At 41.2% G+C, this 27,805-nt stretch overlaps 1 protein-coding gene across 1 annotated transcript; it reads right to left on the minus strand.

The window, feature by feature from the left end:
• pparab (peroxisome proliferator-activated receptor alpha b) lies at positions 1–27,574 on the minus strand. Its single transcript, XM_041037668.1, has 7 exons — positions 27,397–27,574; positions 15,223–15,471; positions 13,043–13,203; positions 10,455–10,593; positions 6,766–6,965; positions 3,528–3,981; positions 1–3,285 (listed from the first exon to the last, which is right to left on the minus strand). Exons 2-7 carry the CDS (start codon positions 15,428–15,430, stop codon positions 3,041–3,043), a joined length of 1,407 nt encoding a protein of 468 aa, XP_040893602.1. The 5' UTR covers positions 15,431–15,471; positions 27,397–27,574; the 3' UTR covers positions 1–3,040.
• Between the last annotated feature and the right edge of the window lie 231 nt (positions 27,575–27,805).

The raw sequence follows: 27,805 nt of genomic DNA on the forward strand, positions 1-27,805 counted from the left end.
ATCTCTAGTGTTGTATGGCATGGACACACGCTAAGGCACAGATTGTTTGTGGTTAATCCCCCGAGCATATTTGGGAAATCCAAGTCCCAGGAGTATGCACGGGAAAAAAAAAAACGAGCTGCGTTCAATGAATTCTGCAAGTGTGACTGACATTCTGTGAGGAAATATAATAAGTAAGAGGCAGCTTGACGTGTCGGTAATCTACTCATGGCATAAGAAATGTTAGGTGAGTTAGTACAATATAGCAGCGAGTGAGGAGTCAGACAAAAAAGCATGACAAAATAGGACTATAAAACAATATATACTGCATTTTCATTACTGCATCCTCTTTACTGTAATAGCATGTGATGTAATGGCAAATTACGAGTGCGTTCACTGTCTCTATTTGACCAATAAAGATGTGTGAACAAAAACATAAAGATTGGTTTGTTCAATATGAAGAGGCAACTATGGAGTATTTCTGATAATGATGATGAAATTCTGTGCATATATTAATTACCCCATTTGCTGTTTTAATGTGCAACCTGAGAACAGAGTATAAAAAGAGGAGACCAGTATTGTATGATCAGTGCTGAGTTGTAGCTTGACGTTTCAAATGATAAATGTAGTTTTCATTGTATTCGGAGGTCATGGAGGTCAAGTTTTAGTCAACTACTCAAAGCTGTCAGCTAGTGCAGCCCTGCACAGCCCTTGTACGCGTTCAGTTTTCAGTAAATTTTACAGGTGAAGTACAGTTGAAATGAACTGAATTCATATTGTAGCCTTGATGGTTCTCTTTCTAGAAAACAGCGACTAACAAAAGGAATGTCCCCAGTGGGATTCAGATCTATGGATATTCAGATTACCAGTTGCCCTATTACCATTAAGTCTATTTACACTCTTGCACTCTTCAATCGTGCCGTTTCAAATAAACAATTATCTGATTTAGTCATACATATATACTTTAGTATAAAAATATGATCCAATTCAATTAAAACATGATTATGTGGCATTTAAGCAAAAAGAACATACAGTACATACCTACATTTACTGTAAAATTTCAAACATTTAAAAGTATTTACCAAACAGAGGAATACAAAATTTGATCATCATTAGTACCTTGTATACCTCAAGAGTTAAAAGTTGGGGCAAGTCAGTGTGATCATTTCAGCTATGTACAGTACACTCTGTTTATACAATTATAAACACAAGGTCCATTTCTTGTGATTTCAACAAACTGATGATGATTTTAGGAAATTTTGGTTGGATAAGCAGATGGGAGGGGAAGCATTCTCTCACAGATCCACATATATGTTATCCAAGCTATCAGACATGCATGTTTTCACCTTTTTTCGACTTTACGGTTGGTCTTCTGTGTAGAACGTTTTTTTTTTTCTTTTTTACAGAAGGCAGTATGACAACAAAATACAGGAGTGGTCTTTTCGCACACACATTTATAACAGAGGACAAAACATCTAAATTATACCATATGGAAATGTATTTGGTCTTCATCCATCACTTTGTCCAATTGTGAAAAATGTCTAGAGTAATTTTTTTAGCTGTGTCAAAAGTCTGACTGGCTTTAACTTACTCACTGAATCAGATAAATGCAGGTGGCCACAAGCTTGTGTTTACCTTCTTCTTTTGGCTTGACTGTTTGCCACAAATGACCAACGCAGAACCATTATTCTTTTCTTCAAAGAAGAAAAGAGTAATGTATTTCATTTGCCATCATATAAAAAATGTGCACAAAAGACTCCTGAATCTTAATCAGCAGCATCTGTTATGAGGACCAAACACAGCCGGTAAAACACAAAAGAAGGCAGAGGGACTGACAAAGAGAAAGAGGAGAGAGACACTCTCACTTAATGAGAGAAAAAATAACGAGATGTGAGAATTTGAGGAACAGGGCTTCAGTGAGCAAGAAATTAAGAAACTGATGAATTAATTCCCAGCAAATCTGTCCTAAGTCTGCCTGTATTAAGGTTGTAATGCGGTTTATCTTGGTGTTAGCCCTTGAATACCAGGACACAAAACAGGATAGAGTGCCAAAAGTCTGTGCATGTGTTTTGCGAAAAAGGCATTCAAGAGAGGTCCAGTATAAAACAGTGTCACATTAACATATTGCAGGCGTGTTTGTGCTTCAGATGTGCATTGTGATGCATATACACAGTGAATCTGTGCCTGTGGCCATTTCATAAACTTCTTCTTTTCTTTCAACTTTTTTGCTACCTTATTCTGAAGTGCAAAAATACTATTGCCTGAACAGTTCGAGTACAAGTTGTGTAATAAACGGGGACAATCAATACCAAGTCTTAGTGCTGTTTTGTTAAGAAGAGTAAGGTGTATGAAAGACACTGATCATTTCCACTATCATTACAAACAAAGTATGGCTTAGAAGACTTACAGTAAAAATACATGATTATGTTCAGGAGCCAGTCAGTTGTGTTTCTGGGTATAAAAAGGAGAAGAAACTTGCTGGAGGGCTGGTATGTGGATAACCACCCTTTACTGATCGCCAATTTGGCAGAAGCTGCCTTGCTTGAAAACTGTACCATTACTGTGTTGCTGCTGCCACGGAAATCATTTGGATGTTATTAACTGTGAATGTATATGGCTCTTTAATAAGAGTATAAAAATCTACTTTCAAACATACTGCTGGAGTGGTGACTATGAAGTTCACTTTCTTTCCTCATTTTTGAGGGTCAGGATGGGGATAACCTCAAAGACTTTAAATTAGCATTTAGGGTTTGGTCAGAGATTGCATACACTGGTATCTAGGTAGGGGCTCAATCAGCTGTACATCACATCTTTGCACACATGATTTTTCTGCCTGGGAAGGTCCACACAATGGAGTGGAGAGCACTGTGTCAAACCAAGAGAATCAACAGCTCCTTGCTTGGGCCTAAACAAGACCTCTTGTGCTGATGAAAGCTAATTCTTGCTGCATTAGCGGGGTTTAAGTGGTTCAACCCTAGCTTATAGAGGACTCTTCTTCTTTTGTCCCTGAAAAAAGGAGATGGTTTATAGAGTGCTTCTCCTGGTTATTCATCCACAATCCTCAGTACATGTCTCTGTAGATCTCCTGCAGGAGTGGGTGAAGCGACGTGTCCTCTGTCTTTTTGATCTCCTGCACCAGCTGTGCATGCTCAGTGACTAGCTGCCGGAGGTCAGCCAGTTTCTGCAGCAACTTGGGGAAGAGGAAAGTGTCGTCTGGATGATTGGCCAGCAGATGGAGCTGTAGCACCTGCACAATGCTCTCCTGCATTCGCTCGATGTGCGCCACATTCACCAGGCCTGGTCGGTCTAATCATAGTAAAGGAAAAATAAAGTTGAATGAGACTTCTTAACAATGATCTCCTTATAGAATAAAATATTCAAAACAAAGAAGTTCAAGAATGTCTTTACAATCTGTGTAATCTGAAGCATTTTTTTTTAAGTTAGAGTAAAAGCTTTCGAAGAACAAAAAGAAAAAAGGAAGATATAATATTCCATGCAGCAAATTAATGGTTTAATTATAAACAATGTTATTTTTCCTGCATCCTCACCTCCACAGCAGATAATAGCGGCCACAAACAGAGCCAGGTCACTGTCATCCAGCTCCAGTGAGTTAAACTTCATGGCAAACTGGAACTTTGGCTCCATCATATCACTGAATGGACGTCGCAGGCTCTTGAGGAATTCCCGGGTGATGAAGCCCGAGCCATACGCTACAAGAAGCCCGTCCTTGTTCATACTGGAGGCGAGCATGGCGAAGAGAGCCTCATATACTCCATATTTCAAAAGAGTCACCTGATCATTGAGGTCCAGGCTTGAAAACCCAGGGACAGACTTTGCAAACTCTGTGAGCTCAGTGACAGTCTCCACCGATGTGCACTGGCAGCAGTGGAAAATCCGAACTTCCGCCTCCCTGTCCTTCAGCACTCCCGCAGAGCCAACCATCTTGGCCACCAGCGTCTGCTCTGCCAGCTGGAGGGTCTCCATGTCATGGATGACGAAAGGCTGTGGAGACAGAAACACTCCTATGAGCTGTTTGTGTAAAATATGGTTTAAAATGTGTTTCTAATTCAAAAGCAGCTCAGTCAGTTCAGTGTTTACTCTGATTTTTGCCTACAAAAATAAACCTGACCTGACTTGACTATGTAAATATGGAAAATGCTGAATCAGCAAACCTCTCTACATGAAAAACCTTAGTGACTGTGGTGTTTACACATAATCTTCACGGAAAGGAGAGGTTAAGCCCAGAGCCCTTATTGACGCTTGAATATTTCCACCATGACATAATTACTCTCCTTGACCCTGCAGCTATGTAATTATGGATGTCACTCAAAAAAAGATTTCAGGTGCAAACAGTTTTTTTAAAAGCACAGTTAATGTTGAAAGTAGAGCGGTGTCAGAGAAGAGAAGGCTTACCTGGACAAACTCAACATGTCAAAAGTAAGAAGGCAGTTCATTTGAATGGCCATATGACAAATTATGCTTTCCTAATAAAAAAGATGTGTACAGTATCCTAACAATGTTGCTGGAGAGACACAGGTATGTAAACGTAAGCAGCAATGTAAGCTCTGGATAGCAGTGATTGATACTAGCGAAAAGGTGTTTTTAGCTGCGTCACTGTTCCTGTAGTGGACATGTTACAGCATCTGATGAGCAGCTACACCTGCTGCTGCACATCATATCAGAGATCTGACTCATAAGTGCTGCGCTAAATGTGGGCTAGAATAGCATGGGAAGGTATGGGGGGCATGACACTGAGGTGTTTAATTCTGGGAAACTTCTATGTCAACACAGCATCTGATCATCAGATTTGATGGTTTCACAAACAAACGACTCAAGAATCACAACCAAATGTATTTCTGAACAAGCTGATGTCAAATTTTATAATGATACAATCTAAATTCTGCTCATCAAATATTAATCTCAGTTTCCAAACACTGAGAAAATGTTGCAGAAAACTGCTGACACAGGCTGTGTGCATATACACTGTATACAGTGAGTAAATAAATAGTTTTTCTAATGGATACTTTGCTTCATTTTGACCTCACAGCCTGAACTGATACTGTGTGATCCCACAGAGGCAGAGAAGCCCAAATCATCATCCTATTGTTACAATAACCGAAGAGGAGACCTTGGCACTTCACTGGGTAGCAAAAAGTACAAAGCCCACAGTCCTTGTTGACTCTTACGATGTGCTGATTTGCTGAAATACTGATATAATTACTCTCCTTACCCTGGAGGGACATCCTTATGGATGCTGCAATCGGTTTGTAGGCCAAATGATAAATAAGCTAAATACTAATGTCAACATGCTGACATGCTCACAATGACAATGCTAACATGCTGATCTTTAGAAGGTATAATGTTTACCGTGTTCATGCTCTTTGTGTAGCATGTTAGCATGCTAGCACTTGCTAATTAGCAACAAAGTATAGCTGTTGCTGATGGGAATGCCATAGTTTTGTAAGTGTTTTGTCATAAAACAAAGTTTTAGATAATGGCAATCCATCTAAAAGTCATCAGACAATCTCAGTCTTTTAATTCCTAATAAACTATCCACAGTACAGTGCAGCAGAAAGAGTCTGACATTTCTTTAGCACGTGTCTTTGTTTTTGTTTTTAGGGACTAAAGACATCCTGTCCAGACTGTATGTACTGTGTAGGTGAGTCATACCACCACAAAACCAGTTAAGTCAGACAGTAAAATTAGCTGTACGCAAATCAGTGCCAACACTGACGCAATTATTCCTCAGTATTCCTGCCAGATGCTGAGACTGATGAGTCAAACCTGATGGAAATTTTCCGCCTCAATTAAAAGAATTACCTGCATAGGTGAATAAACTGTTCACAAAGGCTACACTTTCTCCACAAGGGTGATTATCCATTTGGTAGTTTTTGGACAATTATGATGTTGAATGCTTTCTATGTTCTTGCAACAGTATCTTGAACATTTAACATATTAGAATGTGTACATGGAGCTCTGGCAAATGGTACAATATGATTGTCATTGGCAGTTCATTGTTGTATAAAGTGCTGTGAGACCATGAGTGAACTTTAAAATCAAAAGTGGATCAAACAATATGTGCATTTCCAACTGACTGCTTCCCAATGGCTGCAGAATCCAGAGACTGCCTCTGGACTCTAAATGGACACTTGTCCATTTGGAAGCTTTGATCTCCTGAAGCAGTGGGGAAGGTCTGTGTTTGAACATGGATGTGCACTTGGACTGACCCTGTCCCTCTTGACCTATTTCACACCTACACATATCCATCCATGGAATTCACAACAACGCGAGGCTACAGTCCCTGACCCTCCCCTTGCTGACCCCTCTGTTCTGATGAAAACAAAGCGAAAGAAGCAAGGCTGCTAGGGACTGTTTTTGGTGAGAGTGGGGACGGGTGATGAAAAGAGCGCAGGAATGGAGGGAAATGGGAGGTGGAGGGCGAAGTGATGGGCTCATACACTGGCTCTTTATATCGTTTCCGTGCAGACAGACGTTTCCTTGTCCGGCCTGTGCGTTGGCTTGTACTCCTGATTGAGTAAGTTATTTCTGTCAGTGGCTGGCTGCACATAATCTCTGAGGTAGTGGCTGCCAGGTCATATTGAGACATGAGTTTGATTGCAAATTTGCTGTGTGCTCAGAATGACATCAAAATCACTCCAGTGGGGAAGCAATAAATAAAAAGTTGCAAGACAGCATGACATTGACCTGTGAGGAAACTCTGGTAATGACAAGAGCCATGAACATGCAATCTGCACACACGCAACCCACTACTCTTAATCAACATACAGGGGTGCTGGTCTTGCCGGTGAGAATGGTTCGAGCCTTAGCCTTGTTCATGTTGAAGTTTTTGAGGTAGGCCTCATAAATCTGCCTGGCCAGCGTCTTCTGGTCAGCTAGCTGAGGGTCTTCCACCTCCTTGTCCCCTGTCACCATCTCCGCCTTCAGCTTTAGCTTCTCCGACTGAGGCATCCGACCAAAACGGATGGCTGTAGAGAGCAGAGAAAGTCAGACTGAGATGAGAGATGAGAGAGAATTTGTGCCCGTATAAATCTGAACTTTGTAGAATCAAATAGAGAGTCACAGATAAAATTTAAAACAAATATAATATTACATGTATTATGTTCATTGTAAAAAGCAAAAGGCCATGCAATTGAACACAGAGAAAAATACTGTGTAAGAACAAAGAGAGTACACAGAGAGCTTTGACACAAAATGTAAAATAGCTTGAGCGCCACAAAACCACAATGATCACTTATTCAAGATGTTGACATCTGGAAGACTCATTTTCAAAATCTCTACAAAGACACCCCACAAAGTAAAATGATTCCAAGTCCACATATCAGCAAAGAAATAAAAAACATTAAATGTGTCCAAAAACTATCAAATCTATCCAAATAAATCTTGTGGAGCAGTAGCAACAAAAAGCTCAAAAATAGCATCAGTGAAAATGAAAAAAGCAGTTCTTGGACTATTCATCATGTTGCTACGCTCACTCTTTTCCTCACACCTGGTGCCAAAGCCTTTTTTGTCTCCTCAGTCTGAGGGTATGATGATGGTGTCCTGTTGCATTCTAAGCAAATTATCTCATATTTCCTTGACAAGCAAAATATCATAATCTGTAAAACCTAAACATCCCACAACAGACCACATACTAAGTTAAAAACATGTACAAGAAGAAAAAGAAAGGCAAAAAAAAACATAATATTAATTTATTTTCAAATACTGACTTGATTCAGCATGGTGAATGCTGTACATCAGTGACACAACTTGAGCCTGGGATTTCTTAAAGTCAGTATGAATTAAGCAAAGTGCAGAGAAGTGAAAACCTTATTATAAGAAAATGTAAGTAAAGAGACTTTTTTTTAATGTATTGCTGCTATAGGAATTTGTGAATGAACACACCACTTTTACGAGGTGTGCTGGAAGTGGGCACCTGTTGTGTGAAGCGTGCTTCGACACCATGCAAGAGTTGTTTTTCTATGAGAGGATGCTGGCATCTCTCAGACGGCCTGATCCCATTTGACTAATGAGATTAGAGGTGAACTGTTTTTAACCCCTAACAATCTAAATAGGCACAAGATGGTGCATATAAACACACACACACCTCCCTCTAAGAATCCAAAATCCATCAGCACCAACTGCCTGTATTTACAAGACTATAAAAGCATATAAGGAGATATGATTTCCCTGTTCTCCAACAAGCCACCCACATGATGAAATAAATCCAGGCAAACTGAGCAGGAGTGAGAAGGCTGAAGTACAGAGCTAGCAGACAGCATGAGGGCCCATTAGATTACTGCTCACAAAGTGGTTGGATCATCCGAAGCTGGTAAAGCTCCACAGCAGTCGCCTGGGCAGGAGCCAAGTCTAATTAAGATGAGAGGAAGTGAGTGATGCTAAGCTGAGCATAAGTCCATTTCCTAAAAGCCGGCATGAGGGTCTGTGACTCAAGTTGGGAGGGGGCCTAAAGGTGGGATGGGAGGGACAGTCTGTCATTCAGTTGAATCATCTGTTTCAAAGGCTGATTTGTGGAGGAAGATTCCAGCCAATAAACACGTCCTTCACTACAGTCAGACTTATTATTGCTCTGGATCTGTTATTTTCTCAGCAACTGCCAACACATTAAATGAAGTGGAGTGGCCTAACCCTTGGCTATAACCTTTCAAAATGTTTCTTTTAATAACATCTTAGACAACATTTTCCCATATAATAAGTCTGTGTTTGTTAATACATTTAAATAAAAAAAATGAAAACTGCTGAACCATTTCAGTAAGGAGTATCCAGAATGGTCTGATTTAACTATGAAATCAATTGGCAGTCGATACAAACTGAGCGACAAACCCCCAAAATTAGCACTGCTGTGGTCCTGTAGTATCTTAGACCATCAGACCTCAAAGGATCAGGTTGCACTTGCATCTCAAATCTCCTTCCTCCCCCTCTACAGTTACATTTAGACCCATGAAACTCAATACACATATACCATAAGAGGAAGTGCAGGGGAAAAAATACTGCTACTGAAGAGCTTTAAGGTACTATCATTATCAAAATCTAGGCTATTCCTTAAGGAAGCACTGGAAGGGCTGTTGAGTCAATAACCCCATGAGACAAAATAAAGATTCTCAGTCCATCGTCCGCATCTACAAGTTCAATGCCACCAGTACAGAATATCTGCAAAGTGTGCATAGTCTATATGTAAACCAACCAATTACATCGACCCTTGTCTAGTAGAAATATGCTGACAGGACATCAAAGACAAGCACCTGCACCCCTCGCCCACACACACACACACACACACACACACGTCATCTCCTAAAATGCTCTGAAAAAATGTTTCAGAGCATTTTTTCCAATTGGGACATTGACCTTGGCCAAGGGTCAGCATGCCATGTTGTATGTTTACACAGAGTAAACAACATTAACCAGAATCTCATACTTTGACCTCAATATTCCTGTATTCCAAACAAAGATAAGAAGCACTGAAGACAAAATCTGATGTAACGATTTAAAGGAAGACAATGTGTTGTTTTGGGTGTTCACACATGTTGCACGTGCAGGTCAGAGTCACTTTCTTCCATTAAGCACATGCCAGATTAAACAAGTAGCCAAAGTTATACCGTTACAAGAATAAAGTATTCCATTAAAAGAATAGAGATGTGATCCTTTTCTCAATTTTAGTCTTTTAACAGGACATTTTTCTAAAATATTACAGCTTGATTCTTGATATGAACACTGTCACAGGAGTAGAAATTATAGCTGTGACACACAGTCCAGGGTTTTTTTTCAATGTCAAAATAAACAGAACAGTAAGGAATATTAAGTTAATGAAGGCACTGTTCATGTATTACGTTTGTAGGTATCATGATTAATTAGCATTAATGATAATTACTTTTGACCTCTTGGATTATTTTTGACTCTTGAAATGTTCTATCTTGATTTTCAGATCTATGTGTACAGCAAAGCAGACTGTCAGAGTCCTCCATAGGTTTTTGCAGGTTGGAAAGCACATCATCAGGTGGACAGACCCATCTAATTATGTGGCTCACATATCCGCAGCAAAAGGGTTGAGTGGATTCAGCAATTGCAATGCAATATGACTCTAGCACTGCAAAGTCTATAGATACACACAGAAAGACCATGTACTGTAACCGCCTGAGTTACAGATTTGGTCTGTTTCCGAATAAGGAAAATGGTTTCAGTCTTGAAATGGGTACATTTTACAGAAGAAACACAGCTGTACAGTAGTATAGTCTTAAGTTAGTGACTTGCTTTAACATGCAACTTAACACCCAGCTGTGGTGTTAGATTGCTTATTTGTGCTAATTATGTGCGTACGTGCCTGTTCAATCTTTCTTGGCATCTGTACAACTGTGGCACTCTGGTAGGTAGCGTCTATTTACGAGTCACAAGAACCGTGCATGTGCGTGCATGTGTGTGTGAGCTTGAAGTACAGCCCAGACCTGCCCTGCAGGACTCACCGTTGTGGGACATGCCCACTGACAGGCACTTCTGGAAGCGGCAGTATTGGCACTTGTTGCGGTTCTTCTTTTGGATCTTGCAGCGGCGCTCACACTTGTCATACTCCAGCTTCAGACGGATGGTCCGCCGAAAAAAACCCTGGAAGAATGGAGGAAAAAAAAAAAACACTGAATACTGCTGTGAGAATTGACAATATAGATCAGATTAATCAGACAGTAAGAACAGCGCTGCTAAAACAAAATACATAAGCTAATAGAACCTGAAATTAGTCTAGTAAATTACTTTCTGATAAACTGTTATTTGACTAGTTTCAGGATCCAGAAAAAAAAAAAATATTGACCAACTCTTTACTAAGACAGAGTTGTTAATATCAGATACATAGTTTCACCATCAGTTTCTCCTCGCTTACACAACCTTGACAAAAAGAAACATTTAACTTTGGCGAGGAAGAGACAGACTGAGTTGCATGCTTGTGGTTGGCTGGAGGGTAGAAAATGGTCTGGGGAATTGCTTAATAACATATTTATCCAATTTATCCAAAACTGTCACCCAGTGTGCCAAAGTACATACAGACCCTCATACAGTCTGAAAGACACGCAAACGGTCATACAATACCAGATTACATAGGATTACACACACGTGCTACAACCATGGGAGAACATGTTAAGTAATTCTGACTGACTCTCACCTACTAACCCCCAACCTCACATGCACACAGACACATACCCACATAAAACAAGGGTAACATGAAGCCAGGACAGAACTGGAATTCAGGCTAAATGAATGGACTTCATGCCGACACTGCTTGTGTCCACTGTCGTAAAGAATCAGTGTACTGACATCGCAGAGGTCAGCTTCCTCCTATTACTGCTCCATGACCAAATAATATGCAGATGAGAGGGCGTATGTGTGCATATGCAAAGTCATTTTGAGAAAGGCAATTTCTTCATCGGGTCCAGATGAAGCAGAGTAACTGAGTTATTGAGTATTTAACTCTTAATGCACAACATTTAAAAATAACGAAAATTATTTATCTGAACTTTAACTTTGATTGTGGCTTATTTAGTCATGAATGTTAAATGCTGTACACAAACAGCCAAATTTCCACCATGATTACCATGACAAGATAAATTCTCAATGTGCGTCAATAATCTATCTTTCTTTTCCGTCACTCCCACTTACTCGCAGATAGAGTATATGGAGATATCAGGGCTCATGTTCGAACAACATACTTCCTAAATACATTATGTGATATTTTCAGGGCTGGGTAAGTTCAGGGCTGCAAAGAACACAATGGTAGTGTCCTGAAAATCTGGGCAAAAGAAGGATGAATTTCTTGAATTTGGAGAAGCATTTGAAACAGGAAAGAGCTTCTGCTACAGATCTAATCAAGAAATGCTGACTTCAGTTTATCAAGCTAATGTTGCAAGGAGGGACTTCACCATTAGCCTTTGGCACTTCATAGGTCACATCTGATAGATCGCCTTTAATGACTCCCTCTTAAAAGTAGATGTTAAGCTAAACAAATGTACCTTGACTTTTGCGATAACCTGTTGTTTTACAGCCCCACGACTTCACTCTGTATAAGTCACATAACATCGACTCTGCCCTGAGGACTGACCAAGGCTTTTGTTTAGCAGATATAATTCTGTATTCATACATGGATGCACAATATATCAACAACTGCATGAACGCTGAGGCGAAATCATTCTACAACTGCACGCGCTTACACTTCAGCGAGCTGCTGCTCTGTTTATGTCAATGTTTATGTAACAGCACGTTGACATGGTGGAGTTAATGTATCACTTCATACTCCCAGTGCTGTTTTGGCTGATACACTTAGCTGAACTCAGTAGATTTACAGTGTGGAGGTGTAGAAAAGTCTCTTGCTTCAGTAGCTACTCTTCCTTCAGTTTTTGCCGCTCCAGTGACTAGAAATAATATAAAAGAACACAGAATTCTAACAGACCAACATAGGCTCAAAAAGACATGCACTAACACCTCAAGTACCACTATCTTTGCCCTTTACTGCCTCTTAAAAAACAGCCTTGGGTTGTTCTTCAACATGACTGGTAAACAATTAACGGAAAGATTATTGAGCGACCACGTGTGAAGGCCGAGCATGGTATTTCTGATGCTTTCAGGAGTTATCATTAGTCACAAGACATATGGCCTCTGGATTTGTGGCCTGGCATGTCCCACTTTCTTCAGTGTTATACTTCTAGATATGATTTATTGTCTTTAAGCTGGTTAATGTGTAGTCAGAACACTATTTGTGATTCTTGGCTTGTCTGTGCTTGAGTGTGGGCGACTTGGGAGCAAAGTAATTGATGGAGCTTGACAGAATTGGTGACAGAGGGGGCAGAAAGGAGGAAAAAAGTAAGTAAGTAAGTAAGTAAAATACATTGTCGGCTGAGAAGACACGAGCGGCCAGATAAGGTAGAGACATGAGTGATAACCTGATATGTTCAATTGCTGAGTCAACAATCCTTACACTGGTCTTGTCCCCTCTGCCCTCTAATGTGAAATCTAAAAACAGGACCTTTTGTTTAACTGTATGATTTTGTGTGTGTAATCTTCATCTCACCTTGCAGCCTTCACACGCATGGACTCCGTAGTGGTAGCCCGAGGCGCGGTCAGCACACACTCGACACTCCAGATTAAGCGATGAGGAGGATGAGAACTCCTCTTGGCCCGCCACCAATCCGTAAACAACTGATGAGGGGCTGGACGCTGGCGTCAGGGCATCTACAAAACACAAGCACATGGTTGGTTAAATATGCCATTGCACTATTCACTCCAACTAAAGTGCACACCTTAAGGCAGCCACCACAATGTTTGTATTGTCTGTGCACACTTAAGAGAGCAGCATGCTTCTGCTGTGTATGTAAAAACCGCTATGAGTGCTCTTTATAAAGCACTGATGGGCGCAGATCATAACTAACTGGACACTGCATTTCCAGCAGACAAAAGGCATCAGCATCCTTCAAATAATTTCCAGTGTCAGAGTTGTGGGAACTGCATCTTATAATTTTAGAAACCAGCAATCTGACAATCAAAATGTGCAGAGGTAAGACAGTATGCAGGATTTAAACTTCACTCTCAAGCTCTCTTCTTTTTAATCTCTAGACCAACTAAGTGAATAGGTTTTGAGTCCCACACAGTGAAGCCTTTATGGAGAGACTGTATGATTTATCACACCTCAAACATCTCTATGCTTTTTTGCCATGCCTTCTAGTCCAACCATTCAGAACAGGTGAAAACTCTTGCCAAAAGACATGGTTGGATGATCTTCCAACCTTACTTTCCATTTCTGGTGAAGCTACAGTCTATGTAAGTCACACTGTCAGCACATTCAGTTAACAAATTAGATAACTGAAGGCAAAAAAGGCTGCGGTCATGGCTGCCTTAATGAATGTGTCTCTACTGTGAAGTCTCATCTCCCTGCGCCAAAGAACTATTGGAATTTAGGTACAGTTTGACCTCTTTGCCCCAATAAAAACAGTCTGTTCCATCACAGAGACTATTTATTCAGAGATATTAGCATGCTGTCTGCGGTGTGTTGCCTGCCACAAGCATAACAGGGTTGGAGTAGTATTACCGATCTTCCTCATGGAAGACAAGTCAGGGGTTTGCCATAGGCTGCCAATAGTTTTGTATTTCCACTCTGTGGAAGGGAACATGGTCGAAAGATCTTGCTTGGTACACAAATAGCAAAGATGAAATGGTACAAAACAGTGGCACTAAGTCAAGCCACATGAGTTTGTCGAGAGATGCCAGAACAGGGATAAGCAGCATTTGGCAGTAGACCTGAATCTGTGTTCCTGCCTGGTGCAAGTGCACATGCTTCGACTGACTGTGGACAAGAAAAGCATGTCAGTGTTTCTTCTGCTCTTGTCTCTCACTGTTAGCACTTGTAAACACCCATAAATCCCAGACACCCTCTCACTGAGTTTTCCATGACATCATCAAACATTTCTGTGATGCCATGTCCCTCTCTTTTCTTCTTTCTTTGTCCACCTCACTCACACCCTCTATTCTTCTATTTAATGTTTATCTTTCTAGACTATTCACTGCAGGTTCACTTGTTGCATAATTTGGTAGTAGCATAAATTTCCCAGATGGCCATGTGACTTCTATTCAGAAGGAAACACAGCAGCAAAGTGGATGTTTCCTGAGAGGTGGTGCACGGCAGCTGAGGAATGTGTGAATTCCTCATTGGATATGGAGCGAGGAGAAGGGCTGGAGGAGGACAGAGAGGTAAAACAAGGGTGTGCAGAAAATAAGAGATAGATAAAGCAAGAAAGAAAAGGCGAAATAAGGAGGAAATACAGAACGAAACTGGCAGGAAATTGGGCAGGAAAATGCATCAAGACACACAGTAAGTCAGAGACAGACAAGGACAAATCAATCAAGATCAAGGGGCTATTGCCCAAAGGCATGAAAAAGTAGGTCAGTCAGACGATCTGAGTAAAAAAGGGCTGTCAAAGGACTGTAGCACAGCCGTGTTGTAGGTTAAGGCAAAAGATTAAATAAGCCAAAGTGTATGTCCTCTCCAAACATTCAGCTCGGGCAAATTAGGGATTAAGTGGCTAAACTAAAGGACCCCTGCTCTGACAACAACAACAATGGCCAAGCGATTACACTGAGCTACTGGGGTCACTTTGAAACAGCAAAATGACATTGCAGGAGCAACCCCGGCATTGTCACCTCACCATATCATTAATGACCTATATTTCAGTTCAAGGACATTAAGACCCTTTTCACCTAAGACAGTGGAACCTTCTGAGCCGTTGCTGGAGGACTGGTATTCAGGGACGTCAAAGGAGCTGAGTGCATCGTTGTCGATGGACTGGGAGATGTCCTGTAGCTCCTCTATGCTGCCCATTAAGTCGTCATCGGCACACAGGGGGCTGTCCAGCACCGTGTCCTCCAGGGGAGAAGGGGGATGGTAGTGGCTCTCCATGTCGACCATCGCGGTGGAGGAGCAGGCTGCCAGCACTCTCACTCATCAGACTAGAGACAGAGGACAGTGGGAGGGTGGAGGGGGGAAAAAAAAGACACATCAAAGACGTGATATGGAAACTCAGGCAGGCAGACAGAGGGAGACAAGATAATAATTTATTTCTAAGGTCACCTCTGTCTCCTACAGATAAGAGTCTACATCCTTGCTAGTAGCTCTGTGAGGCTGTACTTGGTTCAGCAGTGCTTGGCACTACATGCTAGTGTCAGTTTGCTAAAATGACAATGTCTAGCAGGTATAATGTTCATCACGTTTAACTGGCACATAAAGAACAGGTCATTAGGTTTATAGGTTTTATTTCGCTGTGATACCAGAGGAAAGTTACAGGATTACCAAAGTTGTCAAGAGTCTGCTCAAAATTTCTTGGCAATCGAGGTGGTTGAAAGTTGAAATATTTCACTTTGGATCAAAGTGGTAGACCGACAAACGCTGCCACCCATAAAGCCACGTTGCTAGCATGGCGCAAAACTCCAGCTCATTATCAACATCAACACTACAGAGTAATGAAGCTTTATCTTTCAGCACATATGATTAAACACAACACTGGCTAGCAGATGCAGGCCTAACTAGTAGTGCTGATGCAACATGCGGCCATCCACAAACAGGTGATGTGCATTGCTATAGTAGGTCAGCAGGCAATGAAGGCATGAAGGACATAGAGTATCCTATGACACAACACAGGCCCCTCCGCTCCTCTGAGCTATTCACTCCGAATACAGTAACCTTATCCTCACAAAGCTTATAGAGCTGCAGAATGAGAAAGACAGAGGACAGAGAGGAACAGAGTGAGGCGCAGAGACATGTGGAGGAATGAATATAGGTCAATGGGCTGGCTTAGGCTGTGCTGTGATAGGAAGGCTTGGCTAGAAGAGACATGACAGACTGGCTTGTACAGTAGATGGGTGAGATTTTGCTGAATTGCACAGGGGGAACTGGGAGGAGCTATCAGCTACACATATACTATGAGGTTGGCTTGCCTTGCTGGCTTAGCTTAACACTGGCAAAGGGAATGGACCTTACATTGCATATTCAAACTTCATACATTCACATGTAAACTGGGTCAATCTTTGGTAAGCCTTTTCCATCAGGCCCCACTAAAAACATCAAAGGAGGGGGTGGGGGTGGGGTGGTAAAGGGGGTTAGGGTGGCTCTACAGCTATAAGATAGCAGCTGTTGGTTGTTCTCAGCCATTCCACACCTTTACACGTCTTTAGTTTAACCTTAGCTTGCCCTGTACTGTGTAAGGTACTGTAGACTATTTTAGAAGAGAGACTGACTGCGTGCTCAAATAGCTTCTGCCCTCAGAGATCCCTGTGAGTCTATTTAAAAAGTCTAATGACACAAATGAATGGTATTCCACTGAGGCAGCTATGGAAAGTACAGATCATTTGCATATAGTTCAGCCTTGAGTGGCAAAACTATGTGTTACATGATCATTAATAATATTTTAAAATTATTTAAAAAATAGCGGTAAGCAATTTGCAGTAATGAGAGAGTGACGTAATGTCTGCTGAAAAACTGATAAAGTAATGGTGAATTGTTCATTATCAAATTCATGAATGCAAACTTTTTAAGGCTGGAGCCATTGGAAAAAAACAGCACAGCAAGCAACAAAAATGGCAGAATTTACAAGCAGTAAACAGTCAACAAATTAAAATTTCTGTGCGTTTTCAGGTTTAATATGGGCTTAAGACACTGACCAAAATAATCATGCAATGAACAAAATTTTAATCATCAAAATTAAAATCCATGAGAACTAAAAGTAAGTCTGAAGACTGTGAAGATTTCCACTTGTTAAAACTACTCTGCAGGAAGAGAAGCCTGGCACGTGAGCCGGCAACTTTACTGAGCTACTCACTCTACAGTATACTTGTAATTCTGAATGAGAGCAGTGTTAGCTCTGCTAGGATAAAGCAATCCTATTTAGCATTCAGCCTCTAGCTCCTGACCCTCAGGTCTTCCTTTAGAGGACATCCTGTTTCATACACTCACTTCACTCAGCACTGTCTCATTATAATACTGCTCCAAGGCGAAAATAAAGGAGCTTCTTGGCTACAGCTTGACTAAATCCATGCTGTCTATTCAGGTAACACTCCATTGACCCAGCTGAGTTATTATCTAGTGGTAAGATGAGATGAATTTGTGCTCGTAAACCATTCAAGAACTTTATTTTCCCGAGGTCAGTAAAAACTTATCGTACATATTTGCAGACATAGGCCAGATATGGATCAGTATATATATATATATATATATATATATATATATATATATATATATATATATCTAAGTCTTGTGTCAGCACACACCATGCGTGACTTTCTATTTAAATAACATACATGACACAAGTTCTTTTCTGAACTCATGACCCCTCTGCCAGCAGCAATGAGGTGGTGGACCAAGCTAACCTCATGTTGCCACCAACATACAACATGAGAATGTAAACACACAGAGCTGCTTAGCTGCAGACTGCAGAGGTCTAGTGGTATGAGACAAAGAAAGAATGAGAGAGACACAGGAGGGTGAAGAGGAATGTCAGTTAAGCTACATTACACAGTCATTATCAGCAATGTGCAAGACTGAATAAGCAAGTGAGGCAGAGAGAGAAAGAAAACAGCGGTTCCTACGGTAACAGCAAACCTTTGTCCCATAGGTCAAGACCTCTCTTGTGCTCAGTCAACCAAGCCTGCTGAGGGCACTGCGCACACTGAGTGGAAGATGAGCAAGGTCGTACATGTTTGTGTGCACGTTAGGGTTGGGGTTAGGGTCCAAAAGAGGAGGATGGGGGTTACACTGACAAAAGACCGCTAACCAAGAGCCACCGGAGTCGCCATGACGATGCCATGGCAATGCTGATATACGGCTCACATTTTGAAATCAGCAACGCAGGGTGGGCTGCAGGCATGTGAAGGCAGCTACAACCTGTTACCACTGGAATTCAATCTCTCATTAAAATCAATAAATCCCATTATGGTATGCTGCAAAAATAGGTTAAAATGTGTGTTACCAATGATCACACGGCCGGATGTACGAGTGGAGCATAAATAATCCATACAGTCCGATGGATTTCTGCACTGCACGGTCACCCAGCCCCCCACATTACACTCATCCATCGCAGTCAAGACCCACATTAGACAGACAGTCCATGAAGCAGCTACTAAGCTCTGCCTGAGACAGATAAACATGCTCTGAACATGACCCAGGCATGTACACAGCCTCCACCTCTCCCAACACAAAAGGACATAGTGGAGAACAAAGATCTATCTGAGATCTTCAAGAAAGTGATCGCCTGTAATGTTGAGTTAACAGACTCAGTGGTGATATTCATCACTCAAGATCTAGTGTGCAAAAAGGGGATCATATTATCTGATCCTGTGGCATATATAAATCCACCCAGATGGGTAACTGGCTGGTGTAATCACTCAGTCTACATGACTAAGTATTGTGTCACATGCAATAAAGTTTTATGCTTTCCAAATCCAACAAGGATAAGGACAGCAAGCAAAGAGTGCGATGACAAGTAAAAACAGATAAAGCTAGAGGCAAACCAAGACATTAGAGTTTGTCTCGCGAAAGGGTGGAAAAAAACATTACTGAAAACCTCATAGTACTCCCAAGTTAAGGAGAACATACCTTGGCAAAAAAGAAAAGATAGAAGAGCGATAACTTTTTGGCTATCACATTAATAATAAAACCAGTATTGCCAGTATCAGTACCAGTATCTATAAGACTGTTGGTAAGTATTGTTAATAAAACATGAAAACTCAATAATAATCCAAGTAACTAAAACACTCCCACCCTACCTTCCTCATCCATGCAACTTTGATCCCTGACAACATGACATCCAGCTCTTCCCAAGGGCTTGTGTGATCATTCAGTATGTGTGTGTTTGTGTGTTTGTGTGTGTGTGAGAGAGAGAGAGAGGACCACAGGTTAATGTTTAATCCACCCATCCTGTGGTCTGAGTGCTGGCAGGCCTGTGAGAAGAAGGGCCCCAGAGGGCATTACGGCAGTCTTAAGGGTAGGAATATGGGCTGATGGGGCTGTCCCGCCTGCTCTGTCTGTCCATTTGTTTGAAGAGTTCGTTCTATGAGCTCAGCCTCTACCGTGCCCGCAGTGTAAACATTCGAGTGAACCCTTATCACTTAGGGCTGATATGATGGCCGGCGCCCTCTTATCGTTATGGAAACTGGCCAAAGTACAAGCTTGAGAAGTGATTGACATTGGACTTCAGCTGTAGTCTGTGACAGATGAGCCATATGATAGCTAACAGTTCAATCATCCCGTTATCAGGTCACTTACCCTATCACGGGGTCAGTAAAAGCTAAATGTACAGCATATAGCAAATTTTGCCTACTATTTTTAGACCTGAAGGTCCAAATTTTAGCTCCCTAACTATAAATTGCATTTATTTAACATTTTTGATGACCAATTTAAAATGCAGTTTTAGATTTTCAGATATTAGGTATTATTGTAATTTTTCCAGACATCCATTGGTTTCCACTGATTTTTATACATTATGAAGATCTATCATTGGCTGTCTACATATTCAACACCCACTGCTGCACGGAGTTGAGAAATAAAACAATAAGTTACATAAACCCCAGAGGACTCTGACCTCTGCATTGACAGCGTGTTCCATGTCAAAATAATAATTAAATGTCCGCACACGCTCACAAGACAAGAGCACATACAGTCTGACTATAAAACACAGCAGGAGGTGCAATGTGACAGTGTATCACGTTACCTCAAAGGTCTATTGTGACCTGACCCTTAACACCGTCTGTTAAAAGCACAGCATTACGTGGTGGAAAGTGTGCCTGCATGTGTGCTGTGGCGTCAAAACGACAACGCTGAAAAATTGCGGTGGTCAAAAATCTAAATTTAGATAGATCTGAGCAGGTTGAGTGCATGGTATACAGACTCTAGGTAGTCATAAGCTCTTAAAAAGCTAGATGTTTCCTCCTAAGTATTTGATATCTTAAATATTTTGGCTCAGGTTTGAGTAAGTTAAGGCTTTCTGATTACATGCATTTCTTTGGAAATTTCTAAAGTATGTTTAACTTGACCAGCTGTCATTGTCTCCAAACATTTGCTTTCTCATAATGTTGCAAGGCATGGGCTATTTTTGGCTGTTTAATTTGCTGATACATTAAACATTTTTGTGCAATAAGCGTTAGATAAACAGATAAACAACAAACCTCTGTTAAACACTAAAAGGCAATATGGTTGCTCGCTAAAACATTGAGAAATCCCTTTGTGGAGCAGTTGTGTTCAAAAGCATGTCATTTACAATAAATCTGATTTCATTCTTTGTTTGGCTCAGAGGAACGTAACATAACAAAAGAAGGGAACATTGGATTGGATTTGAGCAAGTAGTAATGCTATACTAGTAATAATACTAGTAATAATACTATAGTCTATTTTTTTCTGCTTTGGATGGAGTGTGATGTACCAGCAATATTGAGGTCATGTGGAGAAATTACACAGCTGCTGTGTAACCTTGACCCTAAGTGTAGTCACAGCTTAACCAGCTACCCCAGAGTGTAAGATATACAACTACAACTGAACCAATGGCAGACTCGAGCCTCACTCTCTCCAGCTGCTAAAATCACCAATAGCTAATGACACCGTCCTTAAGCAACACGTCCATTCCGTGCCAAGTGCTGGCTTCTGGCTGCCACTTTGTACTTATTTCCAAATCAGTCACAAGGATCAAGCAGGCCACCATTACAAAACCTCACAGTACATCCAAACTGTAAATTTCACAGTGGGGAAACTGCCGCAATCTTTTCCAGCTGCGTTTATCTCTTGACAGATATAGGGCTGGGGCAACAAGACAGCAAGCAGCACTTGCATACTGGAGCAACAACACCATAAAGTACCTTCATGAGTCACCTGTATCATCTGTACGTGTCACCTTAACTTTTTTTTAATGATCTTTGCTATCACTGAGCTGGTTTTATCGTGTTAATTAAAAGTTACTGATTTTTCCCTGTTTACATACTCGTGGTGATATACAGAAACTGTGCTAGATGGCAGAACAAAAGTAAAAATATAATATAAAAAAATAAAAAGACTGCAGTACTTAGCATTTCTGTTCAATATGAAAAGCAATACATGGACATGGCTTTGTATCCATAAAGTATATGCAGTCCTTGTAGAGTGGAGGAAATCAAATTCTTGTGATCAGACATTTCTAGGTTTGGATAAAGATATGGCCAAATTTGAATATTATGGACAGTACAAATTACACATTGGTACAAGAGGTTTTTAGGAAGCGGTCTGGTGCACATTCTCTGGAAAGACAAATACTGCACGTGTGATCAGCACAATGTACCTCTCATTCCCAGTGCGAAAGAGAAGGGAACGTTCAAGTGAGTCTGTACCTCTCTACCAGCTGCTCTGTCCCCTGAGGCTCTGCCAAGATACAATACTTTCATCCCCTGGCAACACAGGGACACAAGGACAGCAGACAAACTCTCTGTCTGTAAACTCTGACTAACCAAATTGAGTGCAGCGTTGCCAAGAAATATAAAACATTTTACATGCTTTGTCTAGACTTAGAAAGACAGTACATGCACTACAACATCGCAGTGGGGATTTAAAATCCCCCTGGATTCAGATGGTATTATGTTTATTATGTGCATAATTCACTATGGGAGAATTCTTATCATAGTGGGGTTTACAATAAAAACTATTAACTGATCAGAGGAGAAGTGATCAACTAAAAATTATGAAAAACTTACTGATCTATTGAGGTATTTACCAAGTAAAATCATATTACAGTAAATTGGGTTTGGATTGTTGGACTGTTGCAACAAAATTTTAAGTAAATGACTGATCATAACTATAATTTACAGAATCAACAATGATCAACAAAATCACAGGTTGCACCTTCACTGTAATAAGCCATCAGAAAGGGAAGCCTTCAACCTACTCACTCTCAACCTACCTTCCTTTTTACCCAAAACAATCTTTACACTGAGGTATGCTCAAGAATTTTCCAAAACTTTTTTGAGGGAGGTTTCTGCATTACTGAAAAACAATAGAGTGGGGAGTGCCTGAGTGCAGAAATCACCAAAATTGAGATGAGAATAACATGAGGCTGGGAGCACTTCTCTCTCGCTCTGACAGCTGTGTGTATCTTATTTCATTTTCCAGCATGACACTGGGATACTGAGTTCCCCCTTTCTGGCTGCCAAACCAGCCTACGTGTTTGTGGGGAGGCATGCAGCACACAGGCCTGGTGACAGAACAAGACTAATTGGCTGCTGTAGTAGGATCACTGAGTACGACAAAAGACCATAATGTTCTTTTGGCCTCCTTCACGCAACAAGTAAGCTGCAGTTGCAATCAGAAAATCTTGCAGTTTGTTGTCCAAGAGCCATTCTGTTAATTTCATATTTTTACACTCGTCCATTATACAACACGCTAACCATACTTGATTTAAACGACCCAATTAAACTCTACAATCTTTGCCCTGCCTAGACCTTTGGCATGGTCATCTGTCATGTTAATAAGCACTGTCAATTTCCATACTAGTGTCAAAGACCTCTGTATCACCAACTCAAGCAAAACTGACATTATATGGATACTTCAGAGGCCTTGTTCGTTTGTTGTGCTATAAAATCAATGCAAAATGGGGCCATAGAGGTCATAGAGGGGCCACAAAGGTTTTTTCTGTCAGAGCTGAAAGAGAGTGGGCTTTGTCAGTAAAAGAATTAAAATGGGAGAGCAGATAAGACCAGGGATAGGTCAATGATAAGGGCTGCTATAGGCAGTGGCTCACATGGGTGAGTATCAGACACCACTGCATCAACTTCAAGTTGACAAGAAAGAATAAAGCTTCCAACTATGGGTTGGTCTTAGACAAACAGGATGTTGAAGAGATGTAACACTCACACAAGCAGACCAGAAACACAGGCCTGAGAGAGACAAAGACATTCCTTCGAGAGACCAGTCAAATCCTCCTTTCAAGTCCCCTCTTGGTTTAACATACAAATTCAGCTTATTTACTGCATCCATCCCCTATCATTAGTGCAGACAATCTCCTGTCCAGAGCTGCTTACTGTAAGTCTGGCTAGAGGGCCCCCAATCCTATTCAACCCAGAAGGACTTTACCATAAGGAAGGCTCAAAGGGGAATAGACCTGGCTCAGATGAAGGTCAAACCTAGCCGACAGAGGACATAAGCTGCAAAACAAACAGACCATAGAGGAGACTACAAACATCCAAAACAGCCCTTGTTATGCAAAGGCCACGTTTGGACTGAAAATAGCGATGTGTAAAAATCTGCATTGGTGTTAGTGTGTTACGACAGGTACCAGTGAAAACGTGAAATTTGATCCAGGAAGTCTAGTTTAAATAACACATCCATGAGTTTGAAGGCTTATCAGACATCAAGACCATGGTTGGGTGTTTATAATATGAGGAGGGATTTTACAATTATGGACAGTTATCACAGCGGCAATCATTTTATTGTCCATATCAATGCCTGGGACGAAAACAAAGAAACTGTTTCAGCTTCAGTGTAATCTACAAATATGTTTACGTGTGTTGTGGCATAAGTTGAAAGGTTTAACTTTTTTAGCCATCTAAGGACGCATGTGGTGCCAACGTAGTGGTCTCAGTGAGGTAAATGAGGAGGTGGTGTTGTGTGAGTGCTATTTTCGGTCTGCATTCAGCCTCACTTCATTGAGAAGATACTGTTGAAAAATGCACCACAAGATTCCCATTTGAATGCTCATCACATTTTGCCTCACTGTACTGTATTTTGGCAGGCCTTTCAGTTTCCCTTTTAGTGTAGCCATCTGGAGCAGCCATAAACACATCTGCCATTTAATGTAGTTAGAAGACACGTCATATGAACTAGTTTGTTTCAAGCATACCCCAATCTACAGTCCCCAGAACAAGACCCACTACCTGCAGAAACAGGTGAGAAATGCCAGGAGCGCCTTTGAACCTGCAAAGTCGATAACAAGACAAAGGTACCGTTCATTCCTTCCAGTGAGGGCCTACGAGCAGTGGAGGAGCCGAGTGGAATTACTTAATGCGTACAACACAAATGCCAGACATGACATTTTTTCTATAGCTCCTCTGCCATCTGTTATACAAGGACTTGAAAAATAGGTCACTGGAACTAGGTTTTCGTTGCTAAACACACATTCAATACACTTCTATATAGGCCCACAACAGAGACAAATTATAAACTCTTGAGACGGTTGAGTTGGAAAGAGAACCTGACAGTCCTGTTTGAGGAGCAGTGAGGAAAAAACTCTGCCTTTCACTCTGTTCTTCTCCTTTCCTCTCTTGTGATGAACTTCCTACTGGTATTTCAACATAATTATGCCGAGGTGGGGTTACAAGTTGATAATTCATAAATAAAGTAGATAGATATGATCACAAATGCTGAAGCATTAATTACCACAAAACTGACAGGTAACCAAAAAGAAAAAGGTCCAGGGTGTGAATGCAGCCAAGCAGAATCTGATTAAAGGTCTCAGGTTCCTGGAGACAAAACTGTCAGAATGCAGCAGCACAGCCAGACAGAAACTAGTAAAGATAAAAACAATGGTAGAACAAGTTCCCTTAGCGCTGACTTAAAGAAGCACAAGCTCTTGTCTGAGCAGTGACAGAATTCTGACAGTTGGTTTCTAAAGACATTTTTCATGTACTGTGCATGAGAGATAAGACTATCCTAAATGCATTGTGTACCTCTGTTTACAATAGTCAGGTTTGATGAATTACAAGCAGCGATAAGACTTGACCAAAAAAATGCAACATGGCCACTCCTGCAAACAGAGAAAGTGAGATCCACATGCTTCCGAGTGTCCAGTGAAGTCTGCAAGGATTAAAGAAAATATAGTTGGAACTTAGCATGGAAAAAAAAAACACTTCCAAAAAAAAAAAAATCACAAGAAAAGGTTTTAAATTTACTTCCCTCCATTTATCAAAGAACTGGGATATATCTGACACTACCTGATTTCCCTGATGCAGTAACACCACACACTTGGTACTCAGCAGTAAAAAAATCAGGGTTTGGTATACCGATTTTGATGTCATCTCTTCGAGCATTTTTAGCTAATGAAGCAATTTACTCTTCAGTCTAAACATCAGTTTTCTATTGGCTTTACTCTGCCAACGCAGAACACACAGTCACTTTGAGGCTGCATCAAATCTCACACGATTTTAATGGATTTTTAACCCCACTCACCAGTATGATAAGCTGAGTAAAAATGGTTCTGACTGAAGACCTCTGATCCCAAGGTAAATGCCACATCAATGTGGAGACTGGCTTTAAGGGTTAGAAAATACAGGTAAAAGCCTGGTACACAGGACTGGGTTGTATCTCAATGTATTTGGAATGGGATTGCAGAATGGAGCGCCTGTCTTCAGATCACATTCAAAGTCTCACGTTTGGGAAACGTGAGACTTTGTCAGCAGAGAGCGTGGTCTCCAGATGCAGCTTTCCATTCTCAACAAAAAACACAAGTCACTTCTAACCAGGTGCATTTAAAAACACCTTCATCACTGTATCCAGTTAGTACCAATGTCGTCTTACAATTACATTTAAAAAAGAACAAATAAAACATGACTTCAGCAAATTGAGAAATAAAATAAAGGCACTGTGAAGGGCATTAACTGTGGAATTCCTGTCAACATTTATGACCCCACAGAAGGCATATAATCCAAAAACAAATACACAACGGACAGTTATAAGAGCAGTAGACAAATCAAATTACAAATACGACCCTTCCACTTGTGCGAAAAAAGGCTGCATTCCTATATTGCTTAAGGGAATGGGACACGTACGGGATTTGGGTCAAATTTCACTTTCACAGAAACAGAGTGTTATCAAGAAATGAGCGGTGCAAGGTGTTCAGTTTTCTAATGCAGAATGTCATGCTCACAGTATTCACACAACCAACTCAAAGTAACATAAATGTGACAGTGATTTCATCCCATGCAAACCTATAGAGATAAAGGAAGAGTTTGAGAAGCTCTGAACTCTGAAGAGAAATGCCTCATGGTTACTTTAGGAGTCAGGTCCTTGCACCTGCAGCTACACATTAACCACCTCTTCCCTGGGTCCTCCATCACTTCAACACTTCACAGTAAAGCGTTTGTGCTGCAAAAATACTTGACACAGATCAGAAGCAATAATAAAACTCAATTTCAAGTCTGTCACCAAAGGCCAAGGATTCTAAGACCCTGATCAAGGACTCATAACTTCCTCCTTCCTTCTCTAATCTGAAGCTCCCTGTTTACACCTGTAAACAATATTTACACTACAGAGACCATTTGCAGGTGTAATGCAGGTGTTTCTAGCTATTAGAGTCCCGTTTCATGAGCGCCTCAGAACCGGACTGACACAGCATTTGTTGTTTACGTTTTTTACGTGCACAGCATCACAGAGCACGGACCCTGTAACTCTATTGTCACTGTTGCTAAGCGGAGGCCTTCATAACAAAAATAATAATAATAAATACCTATAAGCAAATCAACAGCTTCCTCATAACCGCTATTAGAGTAATAGGGCGTACCAACAAGCCAATAAATAGCCTTTGTGTTGAATGGAGGGCTCACTAATGAATAGCTTACATCACACTGAGATGCTGCCTACTGATGAGCAAGGGCCACTTTAGCTGCGCAGGCGTGCAAACTGAAATCACACTCGCCTGCCTCCACGCAATAACAATGGTCTTATAATCCTTCAAGAATTTATTAATGTGTCCCAGTGTCCTGCAAACAATCGCTTGCTGTTTTTTTTGGCGCTGCAAACTGGACGCACTCCGGGAGAACATGCGCTGTTTCTAGGCTGCAACTGTGCACCAAACAAAATTCCCTCACAGATAGAGGTCCCTCGGCTGCTGCAGGAGGGTGCACTTCATGAATAAAAGGCTAAATCAAGACATCTACCTTGCAATAAACAGCCCAGTCCGAAGCCGCCATATCCTCGGAAATCTCGCTGGGGTGAGAAGTGGTCGGTGCAAGATCGAGAGAGCAAGCGAGGAGGGAAAAACAGTCCCCCCCAGACCCCGACCACGTCCTTGTTTGTTTCCCAACAGCGCTACCGCTGTCAAAAATCCCCCACCACGTCCATACAAAGCAGAGCCATGGAGCTCACACCCGCAGGAAGTGACCTCATGACTGACAGCTGGCAGGGAGAAGGCGCACACCCCCTGACACACCTATAGTTTCGGCGAATAGCAAGAGGGCAGCAGTTACTCTTGAGAAGGACGCCCCCTAACCATGGCGACAGCTGGGGAGGGGGACCGGAAAAAGACTTTTCCTACATACGTGCTCTGTACGCTTTACTGCTTTGCAA

The sequence above is a fragment of the Toxotes jaculatrix genome, chromosome 5 (genome assembly GCF_017976425.1).
Source record: "Toxotes jaculatrix isolate fToxJac2 chromosome 5, fToxJac2.pri, whole genome shotgun sequence".
Lineage (NCBI taxonomy): Eukaryota > Metazoa > Chordata > Actinopteri > Toxotidae > Toxotes > Toxotes jaculatrix.